Source organism: Rhodamnia argentea, chromosome 1 (genome assembly GCF_020921035.1).
Source record: "Rhodamnia argentea isolate NSW1041297 chromosome 1, ASM2092103v1, whole genome shotgun sequence".
In the NCBI taxonomy this organism is placed as follows: Eukaryota; Viridiplantae; Streptophyta; class Magnoliopsida; order Myrtales; family Myrtaceae; genus Rhodamnia; species Rhodamnia argentea.
In genome coordinates, this window is record NC_063150.1 from 31,634,661 (window position 1) to 31,657,129 (window position 22,469).

The 22,469-nt window shown below is 41.1% G+C and overlaps 2 protein-coding genes across 3 annotated transcripts; both read left to right on the forward strand.

Moving 5' to 3' along the window:
• Nucleotides 1–5,627: 5,627 nt before the first annotated feature.
• Nucleotides 5,628–11,652, forward strand: LOC115743962 (probable linoleate 9S-lipoxygenase 5). 2 transcript variants are annotated; one of them, XM_030679005.2, is made up of 9 exons: nucleotides 5,628–6,027; nucleotides 7,916–8,205; nucleotides 8,637–8,877; nucleotides 8,996–9,337; nucleotides 9,433–9,518; nucleotides 9,635–9,742; nucleotides 9,876–10,180; nucleotides 10,279–10,542; nucleotides 10,762–11,652. In XM_030679005.2, exons 1-9 carry the CDS (start codon nucleotides 5,799–5,801, stop codon nucleotides 11,513–11,515), a joined length of 2,619 nt encoding a protein of 872 aa, XP_030534865.1. In that variant the 5' UTR covers nucleotides 5,628–5,798; the 3' UTR covers nucleotides 11,516–11,652. The 2 variants fall into 2 exon arrangements, with proteins under 2 accessions (XP_030534865.1, XP_030534864.2); XM_030679004.2 differs by lacking the exon at nucleotides 5,628–6,027 and adding an exon at nucleotides 7,444–7,614.
• A 4,729-nt stretch (nucleotides 11,653–16,381) lies between these two features.
• Nucleotides 16,382–22,012, forward strand: LOC115743908 (probable linoleate 9S-lipoxygenase 5). The gene is made up of 11 exons (XM_048279052.1): nucleotides 16,382–16,552; nucleotides 16,590–16,848; nucleotides 18,188–18,477; nucleotides 18,722–18,962; nucleotides 19,167–19,508; nucleotides 19,604–19,689; nucleotides 19,922–20,014; nucleotides 20,125–20,429; nucleotides 20,522–20,785; nucleotides 20,985–21,877; nucleotides 21,920–22,012. Exons 2-10 carry the CDS (start codon nucleotides 16,596–16,598, stop codon nucleotides 21,736–21,738), a joined length of 2,628 nt encoding a protein of 875 aa, XP_048135009.1. The 5' UTR covers nucleotides 16,382–16,552; nucleotides 16,590–16,595; the 3' UTR covers nucleotides 21,739–21,877; nucleotides 21,920–22,012.
• The last annotated feature ends 457 nt before the right edge of the window (nucleotides 22,013–22,469 follow it).

Below are 22,469 nucleotides of genomic sequence, written 5' to 3' on the forward strand. Positions count from 1 at the left end.
TTAAAGTAGTTAGTATCGAGGACGTCGTGAAAACTAAAAAAACTTATTGCTTTTTTTCGGGTCAAATAAAAAAAAAGCTTACTGCTTGGGATGTGAAATTTCTGTCTTTTATTCTATTAAGGGGCAGTGATATCAAAATGCCCGAACTTTTGCTTGTATTATAATTGGATCCCTAGATTTATTTTTTTTATTTTTTTATTCAATAATTCAAATATCTCAACTGCTTAAATCCGGGTCAATGAGAGATATTAATTAAAATCATAGACAAAAAAAAAATGCCAAATTGGATACTAACCTTGGTAAATAGCCTTTACCGTCCACGTTGGTGCTCGATATGAGCTCGTAAAATAATGCCACAGTCAACAAAGAAATGTCGGACAGTTGAGATCGTCCAAATCAGCATATCCTCTCTTCTTATCACCCAACACCAAATTGGAGATAGACACAAATTTTGCTTAGTAAGATAGCCCGTAAACACTCGGACTTAGCTTTTGCTAAATGAGCAAGCCGTGCCGTGTACATCGTATGACATGGCAATTTAATTTAGGAGAACTTACATTGAGCCAAATTAAATTGAGGTATTTTATTGAACAAAGAAAATTCCAGATACACAATTATAAAACGAATAAAAGTACACATTTTTACTAATATCATTAGCCTTTTCGTTTATTTTTTTTTTCCTAGAGAAATAGGTGGAGAGGGACGATCAGCTGATGTCACCCTTCTAGCCATTACCGTAAAGATTTCAAGAGAACTTATAGATAAGACATACAATTATATGGTTTCAAAGTTTCTTATGGGACGAGAAGAACTTGCGTTAGGGCAAAGCAATCGTAGACTTTTGAAGAAGTTCAGGTCAATTTGTTAGAGCCACCACCTGGAGGGCGATTGAATAAACGACGCATGCGGAAAAGAAGAAGAAGAAGAAGACAAAACTGTGCGATGCAAATGTCACCGCCCGCAAAAGTCGCAACTTCATTTGACGATAGAAGAGATATCAAATCATTAGTGAATTGAAAACAAAGAAGAGTAATTATTAAAATCACATTAGAAAATTAGACACGGTTTCCACATTCTGACTTGATAATCGTTTTTTGTAACAAGTTCGCTTCTTTTTCTTTTTTTTTCCTTCTTCTCTTCACGCACCCGAAAAAAGGGGCGTCTAGCATTAGCAAATTATGGATCATCCGCGGGACGCCGGAGAATGTTTAGTTTAGGGCCATAGAATTTGAGTGCGCATCTCTGTCTACAGCGTGAGCTCGTCATCCTTGCCGCATCACCACGATGCGAGTGGGAAATTCAAGATCGACGAAACATTTAAGTTTGTACCCCTTCCGTGATAGAAGGGGATTATCCAAAAAATCCTAATCTTATTACATTTTTACCAATTCAGTTATAAACATTTTAATTATGCCAACCGAGTTCTAAATTTTCTTATATTTTGCCAATTGAGTCCGTTCGGCTAATTTTGGCTCGAAATTATTGACGTGAACGTTGGCCATCTAATATGGCGCGGCCGGCGCCGACGTAGATATTTTAATAATATTCTAATAGTCTTCGAATTTCATTTATGCATTTATTATTTTCTTGTTCCTTTTTTTTTCCTTCCCTTCTTCCTCTAGCCGATCACCGGGCCACAATGGTCCTCGCCTCTAGAGGTAGAAGGGAAGGAAAAAAAAAATAAAAATAAAATAAAATAATAAACATTAAAAATTATTTAAAAAATGTCCACGTCATTAGCTGCGCCATGTAAGACGGCCGACGTCTACATCAACGATTTCCAGTTAAACTTAACTTGATGGACTCAATTAGCAAAACGTGAAAATGTTTAGAACTGAATTGGCAAAAGCGTGAAAGGTTTTTGGACAATTTTCCCTTTATGGTACGTAGGAAACCATATGAAAAGGTCTCAAGCTTTCTCTTGCTGATGAACCAATTCGATTTCCTTTACCCTATAATGCAAAGATACATGCGCGCGTTGCGCGGCTCACATGCTTTGGTTTGGTTGCCATCATCCCCAAAGCGATTGTTAACAGACAATTTGGTGCCCTAAAATCAGATGATTCCAAGAGATAAGATCGAAAAGAGAGTTTGGTAAGCGAGCGGGCCCATCGGATTCGGAATGACAAGTCTCGCACGACAAGAACAGCTTGGACGAGCATTCGTGCTCAAACTTTAAATTTATCAAAACCATGGTATGGACCTGGACCAGGACAAATTCAATTTCTAGGGGAAACGCCCAAAACTATCCTTGACTCCTTGAATCTTCAAACTTTGAGCACCATGGCCGTCTTGGCGGAATGGAAACTCAACGATGGTGAGTCAACACGATCTTTTCTTTCCCTTGAATAGGAATAGGCAGGCGTCTTCTTCTAAAGGGGGCTGCTGCTAATTTGCTGAAGACAACAAAACGTGGGGGAGCCCGTGAATAAATTAGTAAATACTCTCAAATGTGTATGTGGGACCCGTAGATGCCTTCGTGGTATGCATTCATATTGTATTAAATGCATGAAAATATATTATTACCACCGTCATCTTTATTATTATTATTATTATTATTATTATTATTATTATTATAAGGGTATACCAAATTAAAAAAATAATAATAATGTGCTTTGATTCTTCTTCCACAAAAGCCAAATGTGAGGTGCTAGTGCTACTATAGCCAGTTCCCTACCTCGGCCACCTTTCCTTGAGGAGAGATCATTGACTGGCCGCCGAAAGGCTGGTTGGTTTCCCTCGTGAAAAAGTGTCTAGGGAATTTGTCCTTAGTCGATCGAAATCTGATGTACAAAACTTTGAGGTGCATGTCGTTCTACGGCAAAATACACCATGTATGTCGAAGATCGACGCTCAGGATATCGCACTCGGATTATTCGCCAATACACGTGGGAAAATTAGCATAAAAATCCTGGATTTAATATACGGATACCACTTCGATTCTAGACATTTTAAATTGAGCGATTTAATTTCAAATCTTTTGATGGTTGGCTAATGTAGGCATTTCCGACCAATTTTGCCAACATGAAGGTCCAATCACGAGTCGTATACGTCAGAGATTTTCGCTCGAAATTGATCCGAATGATTATATTGATAAATCGTTAAAACGTTCGCGATTAAATCGGTGAAATTGAAAATTATACAATAAGTTTATGACTTTTTCTGATAATTATCAACATTGTATACCTCCCATCTTAATCAATAGAAAAGTTACGGGTAAGTTTTGAGGGGGGCTTTAAATGCGGATGTTTCCGTGTTCTTCAGAAATTCAAATTGGTGGACGACGTAACATTTTAAGTAAGTTTGATTTTCAACGCACTAACACTCAAAAGCAGAAAACTGCACCAATCAGACGGCTCGATCAAAGTGGAGATAGCGATGCTTACGTGATGATGATAGATGTAGCTCATTAAATTTGTTTTAGTGGCACGAGAAGTGCACCCAAAGCGGAAATAAAGACTTAGGAAAGAAAATAAATGGTATTTTATCTCTTTTTTTTTCTTTTTTTTTCCTAGAGAAAATAAGTTAAATGTAAGAATTCCACAAGATTTATATAAACGACATTAAGATTCATGATAGGCTCACTCGAATAGAGCCTAATAAGCTCTCATTCAAATGGATACATTTAGTTATAAGCTAACTAGCACCGACACCGATACGCAACACGCGATACGACATGTCTACACGACATTTCTAAAAAAATAGAGAATTTTGATTCGTTGGGATACTTTTTATATTAAATTATCATGTACATATAAAAATATCAGTCATGAATTTCTTTTTTTTCTTTTTTTAGGGATTCACAATTATAATTTTTTTTTGCTAGCTAGGTATATTAATTTTGGGTGGTTGGATATATGACTTAAGTGTGTGTAATATATATATATATATATATATATATATATATATATATTATATACTTTTTGACCTTTAATTTATTGAGAATGCTTAAAATTGATCCTATTTATGTTGAAATGACGCGTTGGGATGCTGGAGTAGCGTGTTGCTGGTATGTTTGGAGTGCCGATGACCTGTCGGCTGCATGTCAGACACGACACAATACGAAGACCTTTGGAGAATGCCGATGCTTCCTAGATTATAAGATATGCCACCGCCTTGAGAATATCTCCTTGTATCATGACCGAATATAAAGATACATTTTAGCAAAAGCAGACATCGGTACGGATTTGTCGAGCTTCCAAGTCTCTTTCTCATCCTCCCTCTCTCTCTTTAGCCAATGCTCAACCCCCCCATCTAGGGGTGAGTAAAAAAAACCGCCCGGATCGAACCGGGACCAATGTTCCGGTTCCTGGTTTTAGAAGGATCCGGTCCGGTTCCAGGGCCCAGGATCGGACGGGACCGCCCGGACCGGACCGATCTTTTTTTTTTTTTAATTTTTTTTAGAAAACAAACCTAATAAGAGCTATGCAACAACAGTTTTTCTCAATGAATCTAGAAATTAAGTGTGTTTAGCGATATCCGATTTGTATCTAATGGATGTTTGCATATAGAGTTCATTGAATAGTGAACGTGTAGGTTGTAAATTTGTAATAGAGTTTATTTGGAGACTGTATGTTTACTTGTGTGTGATTGATTGAAGAATTACGAAATGTGCATCCACTTTTTGAAACCACGGATCGAAAACCCTTGGAACCGCGCGGGAACCAAACCGGATCGGGAACCGCTCACCCCTACCCCCATCAGTTCTTCCAAGAAACGTAGGTTCGGACTTGCTTGGTAATTTCGGATAATCTCAACGTGACTCGAAAGGATGAAATTGACAAAAGATAACCTAGGATTAAGACATGCCACCAGATCTAAAGCCGTGTGCTAATCACTTCATTAATCCCTTAATCATCACCAAGTCTTCGCCGGTCCTTTTCCCTAAACGGATTTTTTGGCAGCCACCGTTGAATCGTGGGATCTTCAACGTCGTGGCCTTCCCTTGCATTAGTTAAATGATAAAATTCAAGAGCCTTAGGCTCATTTATATCGGGCATGGCCATCGGCGTATGGTCTATCTATTCAACCAAAACCAACCCAATTTCTCCCCTCATTTAAAAAAGAAGAAGAGGAAAAATCTATCCCCCAAAAAATCATTTAACGATCGCCCAAATTACTAAGGTATGAATGATAGTCATTCTGTTCTCGAGAATTATTTCTGGTAAAAAACAAATTTCTTTATTTCTATTCCATAGACGAGTTTTTGAGTAGAAAAACGCGTTTAATAACGACACAATTGCTGTTCCCGTAATATAAATTCTTTGCCGGCAAACCTTCGACATGGACGCACCTCACACAAGAAAGAGAGAGGGTAAGTGATAAAAAGAATTCGGGGCTAAAAATTTGTTTCGGAAATAGAAAATTGGAATTGTTTTACTAAACAGATTTATGTTCTAAAGCTGTTCCCGAGAACAGAAAAATAGAAAAATAGAGAAACATAATGGTTATCGTTCGTATTCTCATGCAATCAAATGAGAAAACCTAGATTTTCAAGATACTAACTAGCCAATCAAATATTTCCTATTTTTTTTGGTCGAAAAGTATTTCCTATTTAGTATACAAGTAAATACGTCCTTATACGGTATACCGTGGGAAAAAAAAAAGGAAGAAGGAAAGATATCGCAAGTCTAAGGTAAACAGGTGAAGCTTCTTGGTGATGCCGCAGCGTCGAACTTTTCCGTATAAATACCCTCCATCGCAAAGCCCACCCTTCTTCATTCAATTCAACAGCCTTCCGCCTCCTCTTCCTTTCCTCCTATCGACTTCGCAAGAAGGGTTCTGACAAATTCTCCGGAATGGATAAGCTGTTTCACGGGATACTACAGGCCTTCGACGGCGGCAAAGACGAGGCGGACCGCCGGGGCCAGGCGGGCGGGTCCAAGAAGGTCAAGGGGACCGTGGTGCTGATGAAGAAGAACGTCTTGGACTTCAACGACTTCAACGCGTCGGTGCTCGACCGCGTCCACGAGCTGCTGGGCCAGAAGGTCTCTCTGCGGCTCGTGAGCGCCGTCCACGGCGATCCCGGTGAGTCACGAGCCTCTCCCAAACGCCATCTTCATGCCGTTCCTTTCTCGAGCAAGTTCTTGCAACGGCTTTTCTTGGTACATTTTCTGCTGACAAAAAACGATGAATGGCAACGAATCGAGCTGTTCGTGGTCATGATCATGATCAGCGATCTTCTTCCCCCACAAAGAGAGAGACAATAACGATAAGTATTTTCACGTCGGATCGCTCGCGTTTCGGCGTTCTGTTATAAGAAAGAAAGAAACTTCTTGTTTCGAATTTCAAGGAAGCATAACACGTTGCATCTTTCGCTTTACTCGAGGCGTATCATTGACAAGAGTCCAATTGTCCAATTTGTGTCAGCTTTATTGGGTTCTGTGGCAAGGCACTCTTGCATTTTGCATACGAGATTCGTAAACAGTGAACCTAATTTATCACATTTTACACTTGAAATTATCTTCTGAAGTTGATCTTGTATGGCATTGAGCACCACGTAGCTTCTGAAATGTTTAACACTCCGGGTTGGATTCTCTTATATATGAGATAATTTTTAAACCAAATCTTCTATTTTGTTAAATCGAATAAAACTATATTAATTTATGAAAATTAGGAACCAAAAACCAAATCGAAAAGCTAGTTCAAACTAGGTTAAAATATTTTGATTTGGTTTTTTTTTTTTTTGGGTCGTAATTTGGTTTAAATGTTGACCATTTGGGCCCCAAGTTGATTAGGTCTTGTTTTAGCACCCGCGTCTGGCGCTTTTACATATTCTCTTTCCCACCTTTGGTAAAATCTTTGGTCTGGTTTTTAATTAACACCCATGTTTTGGAAGAAGTGGATGAAATTTCATATGAATTATGAATTATTTTCCTCAATCCAGTCCCAATTCAAAGATCGACAAAAGTCAGGTCGTCCTATTTTTTGTGTTGGACTGTCTTGAATTTTCACTCACGCTTTATTTATTTAAACTTTTTGATTGAGAAAAAGCTCAAATCGTCAAACCCACCAAAGACGCACCCCTCCCTTCTGTTCTTAAACAATCAGTCAACGGTATCCTCCGGTCAATAGCCCAATCTCAAGTTCTCTATTTTCTATTTTTTTTTTCCATTTTAATTGTTTCTTCTGACCAAGCAAATTTTCCCATTATTGACTGACCATAATTCTCGAATTTAAAGTTTTGTTTTTTCGGTGCATGACTGTGTTTCTTGACTACGTATGGATTTTCTCCTCCATGCATGTCGGTAGCAGCGCTAAGATCTCCCCGTAGGTAGAGTCGGCATTCATATATGAAATGGTTGAATTGCGGTTCAGTAGAGAGGTTAGGTTCGCGTTGCATCACGAAGACGATGCATGCATTGAATACGATGGGCCATCGCCATCAAGGACGATGCAAGAGTGCTCAAATCCGATCGCCATTCCACCGTAAAGTAATGCAGAAAATAGGATTAGTTGAAGGAGCTTTCTCTTTCCGACGGACGGCTCTTTGCCGAGTGTGGACCATGACAATGGAAAGACATCATTGTAAAACAATTCTTGTACTTAATTTCTGGATAATGGACGATAACATAGGCTGTCATCTGTTTCTTTTGACTGGAAATTTGTTGCCGGGTATTGCGAAGATGAGCTTTCTAACTCGCTTTATTGATTGCTCTTTCCTCTTGGTTTTTAACACGAGATCAGATCATGTTTGTTGAAACGGCACCATGCTTGTGACAGCAAGAACATTATCGAGCAACGTAATATCAGGGTGAACAAACTGAAAATCTGAAACAAAATGCAAATGATTTCGCGTTGATCACTGATCAGATTCAGGCCCTTCCCCATGTTAAAGATGGATGCCGTCCTCATTTGCCAGGACGAAAAGATCGGGAGCTCTGACATTTTGTGTTTCTTTTTCGAGCTTTTGTAGAGAACGGTTTGCGGGGGAAATTGGGAAAGCCTGCATATCTGGAAGAATGGATCACTACCATCACTCCCTTGACGGCAGGGGACTCGGCGTTCAAGGTGACTTTCGATTGGGACGAGGAAGTGGGAGTTCCTGGGGCGATCGTCGTACAAAACAACCATCACAGTCAGTTCTACCTCAAGACGATCACCCTCGAAGATGTGCCCGGCGAGGGCCGAGTCCACTTTGTCTGCAACTCGTGGGTCTACCCTGCCGACCGGTACAAGAAGGACCGGGTCTTCTTCTCTAACAAGGTTCGATCACGATAATTTGATTGATGATTTGCTTCCAGAGTCTCAACAGCGAAAAAATGAATGACATTGCCTCTGTGTAGGAAGACTTAGCTCTTGTTTTACATATAGCAGTTCTAAAGAGTTAGCTGATGCGGAAAACTGATCAGAAAGGAGTGATTTTTCAAACTGTCCTAGCCTTCGGAAAAAAAATAATTGGTGCGGCAAAATCTCGTTTCTAGGAATTCTCTAGGTTATACTCTGCTTTTAGCTGGTTTTAGCATCTTGTAAGCTTTGTGATTTCATGAAATGGGGCATTTTGCTTAGCCATGGCACTTTATATTGGCTCAAGGCTTTGCAGTTGCGGACTGTGTTCTATTCTGTCACATGAAATAGCAATATGACTGGACAGGGTTCCTTAGGTTGTCTCTAATAAGGTAGCAACGTTATTGCAGACGTATCTTCCGAGCCAAACTCCGGCGCCTCTAGTGACGTACCGAGAGGAAGAGTTAGTTAACTTGAGAGGAGACGGAAAGGGAGAGCTTCAGGAGTGGGACAGGGTGTACGACTATGCTTACTACAACGATTTGGGTGATCCAGACAAGGGCCAGAAGTATGCCCGCCCTGTTCTAGGAGGATCTGCTGAATATCCCTATCCTCGCAGAGGAAGGACCGGTCGACCGCCGACTGAGAAAGGTTAGATAATGCACTCATTTCATTAATCTCCAAGTCGACGTGAGATTATTATGGCTTCATTTGTTTGACTAAGATGCTTCTTTGCAAGTATACTGAATTTTCCTGATGTTATCGATAGATCCGAATAGTGAGAGCAGGCTGCCTCTGGTCATGACCCTAAACATATACGTTCCTAGGGACGAACGATTTGGCCACATAAAGATGTCCGACTTCCTTGCTTACGCTCTAAAAGCCGTGGGGCAATTTCTGAAGCCCGAGCTACAGACTATATGCGACAGCACGCCCAATGAGTTCGACTCCTTCCAGGACGTGCTCAATATCTACGAAGGCGGTTTTAAGCTTCCCGACGGTCCTTTGGTTGAGAGTCTGAAGGAGAACATTCCCCTAGAGCTGCTCAAGGAACTTGTCCGGACCGACGGGGAAGGGCTTCTCAAGTACCCCATGCCTCAAGTGATCAAAGGTAATGGATACATATCCATGAGGCCTTTTTTCATCTAATTAGTTTGAGGCTAAGGACTCAAGTTTTCCTAACGCCTAGCAAATCATGCTGTGCAGAGGATAAGACCGCCTGGAGAACCGATGTAGAATTCTGTAGAGAAATGGTCGCTGGAGTCAACCCTGTCGTGATTCGCCGTCTCGAGGTAAATACAAATATCTTTCATGTTACAGCTCAAACTATTTCGGTTAATATTACCATGAAGCGCGGAATTGAGTTCCATCGGATGTCCAGTTGTTTAAACATTTTTATTGGTTTCAGGAATTCCCACCGGCAAGCAAGCTAGACCCTAAAATATATGGCAACCAGAGCAGTTCAATAAGGGAAGAGCTCATTCAGAAGCAATTGAACGGATTAACTGTGGAACAGGTACCGTCATTGCATCTCACATCCTGGCTGTCCAAATCACTAAGAGTGTCCATATGCTCAAACTTTGCTTAAAAGATGACGGCAAGCTCATTAGTTCGTCTATCCAAATTGAAATGACGCATAACAAATGCAGGCTATCGAGATGAATAAATTGTTCATATTGGATCACCACGATGCGCTCATGCCGTATCTGAGGCGGATAAACACGACTACCACCAAAACATATGCCTCTCGAACACTCCTCTTCTTGAATGACGATGGTACCCTGAAGCCGCTGGCGATAGAGCTTAGCTTGCCACATCCCGAGGGAGACGAGTTCGGCGCAGTAAGCAAGGTGTACACGCCGGCCGATCAAGGCGTCGAAGGTTCCATCTGGCAGTTGGCTAAAGCTTATGCGGCAGTTAACGACTCCGGCTATCATCAACTCATCAGCCACTGGTAAGGACTTCTAAGGAGCGTTCAACTATGTGACGGAGTGGAAAAAAAAGGTTCGCTTAAGTCCTGCATATTGATAATTTTCTTTATTCTTACTGCAGGTTGAATACTCATGCGGCGATTGAACCGTTTGTGATCGCGACAAATAGACAACTGAGCGCGCTTCACCCGATCTACAAGCTTTTGCATCCCCATTTCCGCGATACGATGAACATAAACGCATTAGCCAGGCAGATTTTGATCAATGCGGGTGGAATCCTGGAGGCGACCGTTTTCCCAGCAAAGTATTCCATGGAGATGTCTTCCGCAGTCTACAAGAACTGGATTTTCCCCGAGCAAGCCCTTCCCGCCGACCTCATCAAGCGGTAAACTCACTGTTCTGTTCAAATAAATCGTCCCTAAGACTTCTATTTAAAGTTCCTCCGAAAAGCAAGAAAAATCAAGGCCGACGAAGATTGCACAAATGTACTTGGAATGGCCGAGGCTCGGGCCAACGTATATATCAAAATAGCTGTCGTTTGTTTTACTTGGATTATTTCAAGACTTGAGCGTGACGAAAATGTTCTACCTTGTCTTGTCTTCAGGGGAGTCGCTGTAGAAGATGCAAACTCCCCGCATGGCCTCCGCCTACTGATCGAGGACTACCCCTACGCGGTAGACGGGCTCGAGATCTGGTCCGCCATCAAGACGTGGGTTGAGGACTACTGCTCCTTTTATTACAAGAGCGACGAGGCGGTTCGGAACGACAAGGAACTTCAGTCCTGGTGGAAGGAACTTGTGGAAGAGGGACACGGCGACAAGAAGGACCAACCCTGGTGGCCTAAAATGCAGACTGTGAAGGACCTAACAGAGACATGTACAATCACCATCTGGGTTGCGTCCGCTCTCCACGCGGCCGTGAACTTCGGGCAATACCCTTATGCAGGGTACCTCCCGAACCGGCCCACCCTCAGCCGTCGCTTTATGCCCGAGGAAGGTACTCCCGAATTTGAGGAGCTCAAGCAAAATCCTGACAAGACTTTCCTGAAAACCATAACTGCCCAGCTTCAGACGCTTCTAGGAATTTCGCTCATAGAGATCCTGTCAACGCATTCTACCGACGAGGTATATCTTGGGCAGAGAGACACCCCCGAGTGGACGGCGGATGCTGAGCCGTTGGAGGCATTCGAGAGGTTCGGAAAGAAGCTGGGAGAAGTCGAGGAAAGGATTATGCGGATGAATGGGGACGAGAGGTGGAGGAACCGGGTCGGGCCAGTCGAGGTGCCTTATATGCTACTTTACCCGACCAGCGAAGGCGGAGTGACCGCCAAGGGAATTCCCAACAGCGTCTCGATCTAAACTTTTGCAGGCATGCCTGTACTTGTCTTTTCTTTGTTAACTATTCTTTTGTTCAAGATGAAGTTAGTGTGCGTGTTTCACTTATTATAAATAACCACAAAGCAAATAGAGCATACTATGTGTTTGTCTAGTTTTGAGACTAAAATTCTGCTAATTGTTCTGGAGCTTTGCTTGTACAAGAATGACACATTATCTACAAGTTTCAAAACTTTACAGGCATAATCATTGTTGACGGGTCGGAGAAATGCCAGGTTGTAAAATTCAGCATGAAACCCCAGGTTTAATCATCAGCATGGTCTTTTTCTTCTTCAATTGCAAGTTCATGAACTATAAATAAGTTCATCTTCTTTTTTCTCATCTGCATCCATGGCACAACTTAACCACCTAGACTACCTGCTCAATCCGATGGTTTTGATTATGCAGACTCGACGATCAAGGTGATGATCGTTGTACTCGTCTCGCTCTCCTAAAACGTTTAAATTATCAAATTCAGCTCATGTTTCCAATTCTTCGATGCAGACCATCAAGTTTCCAGCACATGATGGTGAAAGAAAAGCTTCCCATGCTGGTGTGGAATATATATGAGTATTGGCCTCGAGGGGCTAATAAGTCTTGCAGCATTTCAAAACCTTAACGACGTAACTTTAAGCGAAAATAAGTGAAGAAATTAACGGACAACTACCCGAAATTCAAAGCCTTGTGTCAACCCCTGGTTCCTGATTAAGTAAAAAACAACTTTTACACTATGGGTAAAAAAGAAAGCCAGTATATATAATATGGAAAGCCTTTTCATGGCGGATGGAAACATATGCTTAAATTCGGGAATACGATCTTGTCTTTTAGAAATAAAAATAAATTTTTTTTTCAAAAAATACGAGTTGGCCTCGACGCTAAAGCACGGAGACTCTGTCGCTTGTGCCAGAGTCCTTGGCGGCTTGGCCAAGGTCCCTCGAGGTTAGGCCTGAGACCTTGGCGCCCACACTTGGGGCCTTGGTGGCCATGTTCCGACTTGAATCCACCAAGGACGGGCCAAGTCCGTAGAAGTTGGGCCGGAGATCTCGATGCCCGTGCGAAGGTTCCTAAAGGCCATGTCCGGTATGCCGCGCCCCTACCACGCCCAAGTCACAGGCTATTTTGCTCAGGATCCTAGCAGCAGGGCTGAGAAACCACAGCCCTTGCCCCGGGGAGAGTTGAAAGACTGAATTCAACTATTTTGGTGCTCCATAGAAGGTTTTATGGAGATTTTCTTTTGTCATAATGTCGCTCTTTAATTTAATCAAAAGAAGTTCGAGAATACACTTCATGGGCTTTGGAACACTAAATCTAAAAGACCCCGGAGGATAACGAGTCCAATTACTCGATAGGCTATTTCTTCTTTAGGCTTTAGCAACCCAATTAGCCACCCGATTTGCTTCTCTACTGACATGGGCAATCATTAGCTTGGAGGAAGGCCCACAAATACATGTGGCTCATTCTATGGTTATCCCCTCACTCCCCTTTGCTTTGATTTTTTAACTTTCCTATTTCCTGTTCACTTCCAAGAAATAATCAGCATAGGGAAAAAAAAAAAATACTCTATCTATTACATGGATATCACTCCACCTCACATAGATTTAATTTTTTTTTTAATCTCCTTTTTGTCTCAAGATTTATAAAAATAAAAACAAATATCCGCAATAGATGTATATTGATTAAATCAAAATATAAAAAAAATATCTAGATATCACTGAAATGATCACCGGACAATAAAATTTTCAAAACGACGCGTGAATATATTATCCATTTTCCTTTTATCATTTCATATGTGAATATAAACCAAAAAAGAACGTTCAATAGTGTGATAGCACATCATATAGGCATAGACCTATTTAAGCTAAAAACTCTTTAGAATATCATGAGAAGATGGAGAGGTCCATAACATTATGTCTCCATGTATATACATACACGAGGTTCGCACCAACCTCCCTATCCTACAACATAGATGCACGCACACAGGAAAAAAATATTACATATGCCATAACTTTCGTACGGTGCTCAATTTAGTGTCAAATTTTTTCGATGGATCACTTCATTGCCACTTTGGCTAAAAAAAAAAAAAATACCACGTAAGTGCCATTTTCAATTTGTGGTGTCAAAAATCCGACGTGACATTGGTTTATTATAAATTAATTGACGTGGCCTCGCCGGAGAATTTCAATCGGCAAAAAAAAAAAATATGATTGTTGTTTGCCATTTTTTTCCGCCAAAATTGATAAATTAGGGGTTAAATTATGTAAAGCTTCCCGTGGTTGCCCGAGGACGGGGTCGTTAGGCGCGGATAACGTTCATTGGCTACGTCATGGCCTTCGAGATCTTCTCGAGATTTCGAAGGGACGTGGATTCAACCAATGAGTCTCGTTGGCCTTGTCTTCATCTTCATCGCTTAAGTTTTGCCTTCAGAGTCCTCAATTGCGCTCCACCACTAGATTTTAATCATTTTTCACGGTAGCTAAAGGTGACCGGTTGAACCGGTAAAAATGCACAACCAATAAGGGACTACCAAGCTCAGTACACACATTTCAATGTACCATCGTGGTGACAAATTAATCAAACATTTTGAAGAAGTTTACTAATGTTACTTTGAATAGTATCTCCTAATTAATGCATTTGCGAAAGTAATGATGTGATGGCCTATGGCTACATTTGGTAATCAGGATAAAATCGAGAATATGATAAAATTTATTTTATCCTATGTTTGGTGCCTGTTGAAGACATGATAAACTCTGATATAAGAGGTATATCGTCGGGATCAAATTATTACATAGGGGAGGAAGGATAATTACAGACTCAACGATGAAGGTGACGTTCGTTATACTCATCTTCTTCACCCAGAACCTTCCAAATTGGTGAATTCGGTTTATTTTTTCATTTTTCGACGTAGACCTTCAAGTTTCGGTTGAAAGAAAAAGCCTTCTCATGTAGGTATGCGAGATGAGCGTTGGCCTCGATGAGGCAACTCAAATTCTTGACTATGTAACTTTAAGCCAAAATAATTGAAGAACTTAACAATTAAGATTTCGAGGAGTGGAACAGCTGAGAAACTGAAAAACAACTTCTTCTACGTTATGGGGGTAAAAAGGAAAAGCCGCTGTTGATAAAACTGGTAGCTTGTTCAGTTGTCTTTCAGTTTCTCAGCTGTTCCACTCCATCAGTTTTTGTTCCCCTTCATTAAAAGCCACCAAACATTCTCATAAAACATTAAATGTCCTATGTTTTCATTGGGGAGGGGGGTGACCGACTCTCGAACGGATTGACATATAATCAAGATTCCTCCCGAGTTTTGATTGACTAAAATAAATTGATTCATATGACGTTAAAGAATGCCTATAACCAAGTCTCCGATAAACAGCAACCTCAATCATTTATTATCAGCGATCACTGGGGCATTGTCCTAGTGGCCATTCTTCCCATTTGAAAGAGGGAGGTGGAGGGTTCGAATCTCCACATTCGGAAGGAGTTTGGATGGGAACACGTGAGGAACTAGCAGAGTTTCATAATTTGCGCACATACATAGCATAAATTGTGGCTTGTAAATAGTATAAGACTAGGAAAAAAAATCATTTATTTATCAACAGTTCCTAACAAGCAAAAGGTGTATTAAAAAATTAGGCAAATTGCATGGAAGAAGGTTGACTTCCCATCGAACGAGACGATTGCTCATTAAGAATTCCAAATACAAAATAGGAGGGATAAAGATACAAATGATTATTAAATTTTGACTCAGTATGTAACGTGATTTTTGGATTTTTAATTTGTTCAATATGTGTAATATGATCAATTTAGTACATGTTCAATTTAAACCTTAAACTATATCATATAGTTCAGTGACTTATTAAAAGTCCAAGGATCATATTATACGAATTAAAAGTTCATGAACCATATTACATATTAGATTAAAGTTCAAGGATTATATTAAATAAATAAAAAATTAGGGATCACATTATATATTACATCAAAGTTCGAACAATCGTGGACCACAGTCATTTGTATCATTCATCCAAAATAAAAATGCATACATTTCAAACAAAGAAAAAGAAAATAAGAACAATCATTTCTTTTCTTTTTTTTAGTTTTTGACCGAGTCAATGCATTCAAGTTGAAGTTCATGACGCTGACTCATGACTTCAAAGGCATAGAATAATTGAGTGCTAAAGTGGGAATACTAAGAATGTCTCTATCCTCCTATTAATGTGAAAAGAAAACACGCACTTTACCTTTTCCCCTTCCCACCTATCTCGTACATTGACCATTTTAAATTCTTAATTAATGATGCTTTCATTTTTTTTTTTTATCGGAGATGCTTTCATATTTACCTACACGAAGAGACGATGCTCTCGCATGATAATGGCTATCGATGCTTCAGAATTTGTACCCCGTTATCTTAAGTTCCTCACTCTTGTTTGCCGGGTGAAAAGTAAATTCGTGATGCAACGAATGATTCCATGTGCATCGTACGTCGTCAATTCGATAATCAATATTGATTTTTTCGTTCGGCGTTCTCGTGAATGCGATGCAAATGAACATGTACGGGGCAATGTGGACACTTCTAATGTCATATTCATTAATAAACACTTGATTACAAGAATACATAAGTCAGGGCTAAATCGTACCTTACTCGGATTTTGTTTATTCGTTACATTAATTGACGTGCTCATATTATTTCCATGTACCTACCATCGATTATCCCCCAATAAAAGAAATGACGTCGGGTGCAAAATATATAATTCAAGGTGGGCCCCGCTGCCACTCGGTGAATGGAAAAGGAAAACGGAGTACGTTGTAGTCAACAGCTATACTAGTCTTCTTCCATTTCTATGCAAGAGCAGTGGAGCTTCCTGGGAAGACCCGGTAAGCTTTGGAGTAGACCATGAATCACCGGTAGCTGATTCCTCCGCCTATAAAACCGCCTTCTCTTCGCTCAAACTCATCGCCATCGGCATACTTTCCTCTTTTCTTTTCTCTTTTAGCTTCCTCACTTCTCTGTTCTTGATCTTGAGAGTGGCAAAAAGAAAAAAGAAGAGAGAGAGAGAGAGAGAAGAGAATGGCCGATGCGATCGAGACCAAGAGTGTGACGAGCAGCGAGAATGGCAGCAAGAAGATGAAGTGCGAGATGGGCGAGGGCGGGAGGATCAGAGGGACGGTCGTGCTGAAGAAGAAGAAGACCACGGACTTCACGAGCTTCGCTTCGACGGTTCGGGAGGTGGGTCGCGGCTTGGTGGACAGACTGACGGGCCATGATTTGGCGGGGAAGGACGTGTCCTTGCAGTTCATCAGTGCGGTCAACGCAGATCCTGGTGAGTTTCTCTTGATATCTTCTTCTTCTTCTTCTTCTTAATTTCTGTGAAGATTCTGCGAAGTTGGTTTGTGTTCACGAATTGAGAGAACAGCTGAGAAATGGTTATGGGGTTGGTAGTTTGATTTCAGTTTCAGAGATGGGTTTTAGGGAGAGTAGAGGTGGAACCATGGAAGCCCACAGAATTTGGTCCGAAGAGGGTCTGCGAAAACCGTGAGAGTGAAGTCTCATCAAGTCGGCTCAACTACGAGTCAACGACAATAAATTCCATGCCAATGAAAAAAAAAAGAAAAAAGAAAACTCCAAGTCAAGGGTGGTTTGTGCAATGTTTTGATCGGTTGATCCGGAGCTGGGATCCCCCCATAAAAAAAAAAAATTCCCTCGAATTCGACAGACACTAGTGTGTTAGTATAGATTCAGCGTCCGGTGCGTGCTCGATTCCTCGTGAAACCGAGTGTGAATAATTCCCATTTTGGCCACCCTTCCATCTGGAATCAAGCTGGCCTATTCATATGAGCAACCAGTATCTCGTCACTTTGATTTCTAGGTGTTCGATATGCAGAACATTTGCACTTGGAAGTGTTATTTACAGGACTGTTTCTAAAAGGGTTGTTGGATGTATGGCAAACTCATCAAATTAGAATCCAGAAGAAACGCGTGGTTCGTTCTCTCCTGGGCAAGAAACCTCTCAAAGGTCTTGGAGATTCACCTGAGTTATGGATGTAAATGCTCGGTTAAAAATCAAAGTGTTAAATCAGCTTTTGACTTACCTTGTGGCAGGGTAGTCGGGGGCACTTAGATTGATGGCATGTGTTACGACCGATTTCCTTGAACAAATCAAGTTGTTATTCAGGGCTTTCTGTTTTCTTCTCCCGGGATCATAGCATAATGCTATCGACTTATAGTGTTAATTCAGACTAAGCCCGGTTCAAGCATATGGTGAAAGTTGACATCTTCCGGTAAATTCTCAATAGCCAAATCATTTCCGGAATGCTTAAATTACTTAGGATGAGGATAAAGAGAATATACACTTTGTTAGGATCCCTCGCTGACTGTTAAAAGCTCTAGCTACTAGACTGGACTACTGAGTACCTTGGAGTAACTTGGCCAGTTAATCTGTGTTTGGTTATTGACAATTGTCTTTTGCCTAAAATGTACACTGCAAAAAGAATGTTGAAATTCATTTCCAGTGAAACAAACAAAGCCTAAAAGTAAGTTTGGTCCATCTGGCCTCGAGATAATCTAATGTTCCTGACTCATATCATCCTTCAACTTATGCTGTGTTCTCAAAAATAGCATCCTCATTTGCTGGATTTCATTGGAAAGTTACTCCTGTGTAGGGAATGAGTTGCGAGGGAAACTTGGGAAACCAGTACACCTGGAGGATCCGGTGAACGCTAGCACTTGTTTGACATCAGGTGAATTGGCATTCAGTTTGACACATCATTTGGACCAGGAGATGGGAGTTCCAGGAGCACTCCTGATTAGAAGTAATCATCACAGTGAGTTCTTCCTCAAGACAGTCACTCTCGAAGACGTCCCTGGTCATGGTCAGATCCACTTTGTTTGCAACTCCTGGGTTTATCCTGCTCAGTACTACACAAATGACAGGATCTTCTTCGCCAATAAGGTACGCATGCTGGGAGGGGAAGTAAGGCTTAACATAAGGCAATGACTTCACAAATGTTGTCTGACAAGTGCATGTTTGATTGGGCAAAGTAGGCCTTCTGGACTTTTAGCCCTGAAATGTTCTCGTGCACTTCATTGTCTCACTCATTGGCCTCCAGATTTAGTAACCTGAACAAACATTTCAGATAAAGATATGAAAAGGCACTGTGATTTCTTTTCCTCATTAAGTTATTCCATCAATGCAGACATATCTTCCAAGCGAAACACCAGCACCACTAAGCAAGTACAGAGAAGAAGAATTGGAGAACCTGAGAGGAGATGGAACAGGCGAGCGCAAAGAATGGGAGAGGGTCTATGACTATGCCTGCTATAATGATTTGTCCGAACCCAAGAAGGGTTCGAAATATGTCCGTCCAATTCTTGGAGGGTCTAGTGACTATCCTTATCCTCGTAGAGGAAGAACAGGCCGACCACCTACCAAGGAAGGTCAGATATGCATATTCTCTGGTTGTGTTTGAGGAAATAATTGCATCTAAATAAGCAAATAGTATGAGAGCTGATATTGTTGGGAAACCATAGATGATCCACTAAAGAATCGTGAGAATAGAGCATGCACATGTGAACAGTATAATTTGCTGGTAATCTTGGCAGTTGTTGACAGCCTTGTGGTTTTTGTGAATTGTCATCTAGATCCAAATGTTGAAAGCAGGTTACCTATCCTTCAGAGCTTGAGCATCTATGTCCCGAGGGACGAACGATTCAGCCACATAAAGTTTTCGGACTTGCTGGCTTTTGCTGTGAAATCTGTTGCCCATTTCCTTTTACCTGCGGCTGAAGGACAATTTGATAGCACCCCAGGTGAGTTTGATAACTTCCAAGAAATTCTAAAGATTTATGAAGGAGGTATCAAGCTGCAGAAGAACCAGTTCTTTGAAAGTATCATGGAAGAAATCCCTTCAGAGATGCTCAGGGAACTTCTTCGTACAGACAGCGATGGTTTCCTCAAATTTCCGACGCCCCAAGTCATTAAGGGTAATTCTATTAATGATGACAGCAATGGACTGCAAATTTTTGTTTATCACTATGCAATTATGCTTTTCTTACTTTACTGTTCATTGATCAAGCAGAAGATAAATCAGCGTGGAGGACAGACGAGGAGTTTGCAAGAGAGATGTTGGCTGGGGTGGACCCCATTGTCATCTGTTGTCTCCAGGTTTGCCCACACTTCTGTGCCTAGCTTTGTCAAGTACCCTATAATTGGCCGCCGTGCTGCGACGTCTGAACAAAATGGGGCATTTCAAGTTCTTTGCCTTAACTTCAATATTCTTAGTTACTGACTTTAAAAGGATTGTGTGATTAATCAGTGCTGGATTTTGGTAGATGCCAGCATAAAGCAGAAAATAACTTTTCAAATTTGTCCCTCATACCTTCTAGATTCATTGCAGGAATTTCCTCGTGAAAGCAAGCTCAACCCTGAAAATAATCCAGAGATGAGAGTATATATAGAGAAAAACTTGGGCGGGCTCACCCCGGATGAGGTAATTTTTCTTTATCCAATTTTTTGATGGAGTCTTCAGGGGAATATCTCTGATCTTTTGGATTTATTGTACTATGTCATAGACATGAATGCTATTTTCTGCTTCACCAGGCTATCGAGGAGAAGAAATTGTTCATTTTAGATCATTACGATATTCTGATGCCATTTCTTCGGGGAATAAATGCAACTTCAACAAAGACCTATGCCACAAGGACACTTCTATGCTTGAAAGAAGATGGAACTTTGAAGCCATTGGCAATTGAACTGATCTTGCCCCATCCTGATGGGGATGAATTTGGTGAAATAAGCAAGGTTCACATGCCAGCTAAGGACGGTATTGAGGGTTCACTTTGGGACCTAGCCAAAGCCTATGTTTCTGTCAATGACTCTGGCTATCATCAACTCATCAGCCACTGGTAAAATCATGATAGTGTCTCGATTAACGAGTTAGAAAGCCCCTTTTCCCTTTATTTTGGGACGTGTATTGAGCATTTACGCTCACTTGCAGGTTGAGGACTCATGCAGTCATTGAGCCAGTTGTGATTGCCACCAATAGGCAGCTTAGTGTTCTTCATCCGATTCATAAACTTCTGCATCCTCATTTTCGTGACACCATGAGTATCAATGGGTTTGCAAGGCAGATCCTAATTAATGCAGGTGGAGCGCTCGAGATGACAGTTTTCCCTGCGAAGTTTTCATTGGAAATGTCATCTGCTGCTTACAAGAACTGGGTCTTTCCCGAGCAAGCACTCCCTGCTGATCTCATCAAGAGGTAAATCTACTACTTTCAAATACTATTTCTTTTCTATTGGGGCTAAAGGTGATGCTGCTGGTTTAAGTTGGAAAGAGTGTCTCCATAGGATGAGGGATGTGACACTCATAAAACAACGAGCAATCGAGCAACCTCATTGATAAGTTTGCATATTGTGATTACAAAAAGTGACAAGAGGCCAAATTTTTTGCTTCATTAGAGGCATGGCGGTTGAGGATGCTAATTCAAGACATGGGCTGCGCCTAGTCATAGAGGACTACCCGTTTGCTGTCGATGGGCTTGAGATATGGTTCGCCATTGAAACGTGGGTCCGGGACTACTGCGGCTTCTACTACAAGAATGATGAGATGGTGCAAGAGGACACCGAACTTCAGTCCTGGTGGAAAGAACTCAGAGAAGAAGGTCATGGCGACCTTAAAGACAGACCTTGGTGGCCTAAAATGCAGTCCTTAGACGAACTGATCCAAACTTGCACTATAATCATTTGGGTCGCTTCTGCTCTCCACGCAGCCATTAATTTCGGACAATACCCCTACGGAGGGTATCTTCCGAACCGGCCCGCGATGAGCCGGAGATTCCTTCCTAAAGAAGGAACCCCCGAGTATGAAGAGCTCGAGACGAATCGCGAGAAGGCTTTCCTGAAAACAGTAACTCCCCAGCTTCAAACCTTGCTAGGAATTTCCCTGGTGGAGATTCTGTCGAAGCACTCCCCCGATGAGGTTTATCTCGGGCAGAGAGATACGCCCGAGTGGACCAGCGACAAAGCGCCGCTTCTAGCATTCGAGAGATTCGGAAAGAGATTGGAAGAGATCGAGCAAAGAATCGTCGATATGAACAACGACGAGAAATGGAGGAACAGGGTCGGGCCAGTAAGGTTGCCTTACACTTTGCTTTATCCCAGCAGTGAGGTAGGGCTCACCGGCAAAGGGATCCCAAATAGCATATCCATATGAAGCTACTTCCTTTATGCAATGTCTGAAGCTACAGCAGAGAAGTTTCCCTTTCATTGGCAGTTCACTAGTAATGTAGTGTAGGGTATAATGCAGAGCTCCTGTATTTTAATACAGGGCATAAATAAATTCAGAACAGGAAGTTTTCTTTTTCTTTTTCTTTTTCCTTTTTATTTCTCTTGAGGTTTTAGTGATCATCTTCGTCTCCAATCCGGATTATAAGCATCTCCCTTGTTGTCTTACATGGTATTGAAGAAGTTATCAGTTTGAATAATGTAGTTAACTCTTGCAATCGTGATTACTTTGCAATAAAACTCACTTGTGGTGAAAAAACGGCTCATTATTACTGGTAAATTTAAATATTTTGTTTGGTAGAATAAGTGCATTTAAATTTAAACGCGTAAATAATTCTGCTCGGTTGACCAGATTGAGAGTCGGTTTACCGAAATACGTAAAACAACACAAAATAATAAAGACACTTTAAAAAAACCGAAAATGGATACATGGAATGGAAGTTGTTTTTGCAAGTGCAAGTTATTCTCGGTAGGTAGATAGAAGCAGTTTTTAGTCTCTCTCTCTCTCTCTCTCTCTCTCTCTCTCTCTCTCTCTCTCTCTCTCTCTCTCTCTCTATATATATATATATATATATATATATTAAGTTATTAGTGATGACTAATAACTTAATATTACTTGCTTCCAGTTAATGTAAATTTTTATTTGGGTTAATACTACGA

Coding starts and splice junctions, on each gene's coding strand:
- LOC115743962 (XM_030679005.2), top strand. CDS start 5,799: ATGGATAAGCTGTTTCACGGGATACTACAGGCCTTCGACGGCGGCAAA. Junction 9,338..9,432: donor CATGCCTCAAGTGATCAAAG/GTAATGGATACA, acceptor CATGCTGTGCAG/AGGATAAGACCGCCTGGAGA. Junction 10,543..10,761: donor CCCGCCGACCTCATCAAGCG/GTAAACTCACTG, acceptor TCTTGTCTTCAG/GGGAGTCGCTGTAGAAGATG.
- LOC115743908 (XM_048279052.1), top strand. CDS start 16,596: ATGGCCGATGCGATCGAGACCAAGAGTGTGACGAGCAGCGAGAATGGC. Junction 18,963..19,166: donor CCGACCACCTACCAAGGAAG/GTCAGATATGCA, acceptor ATTGTCATCTAG/ATCCAAATGTTGAAAGCAGG. Junction 19,690..19,921: donor TTGTCATCTGTTGTCTCCAG/GTTTGCCCACAC, acceptor GATTCATTGCAG/GAATTTCCTCGTGAAAGCAA.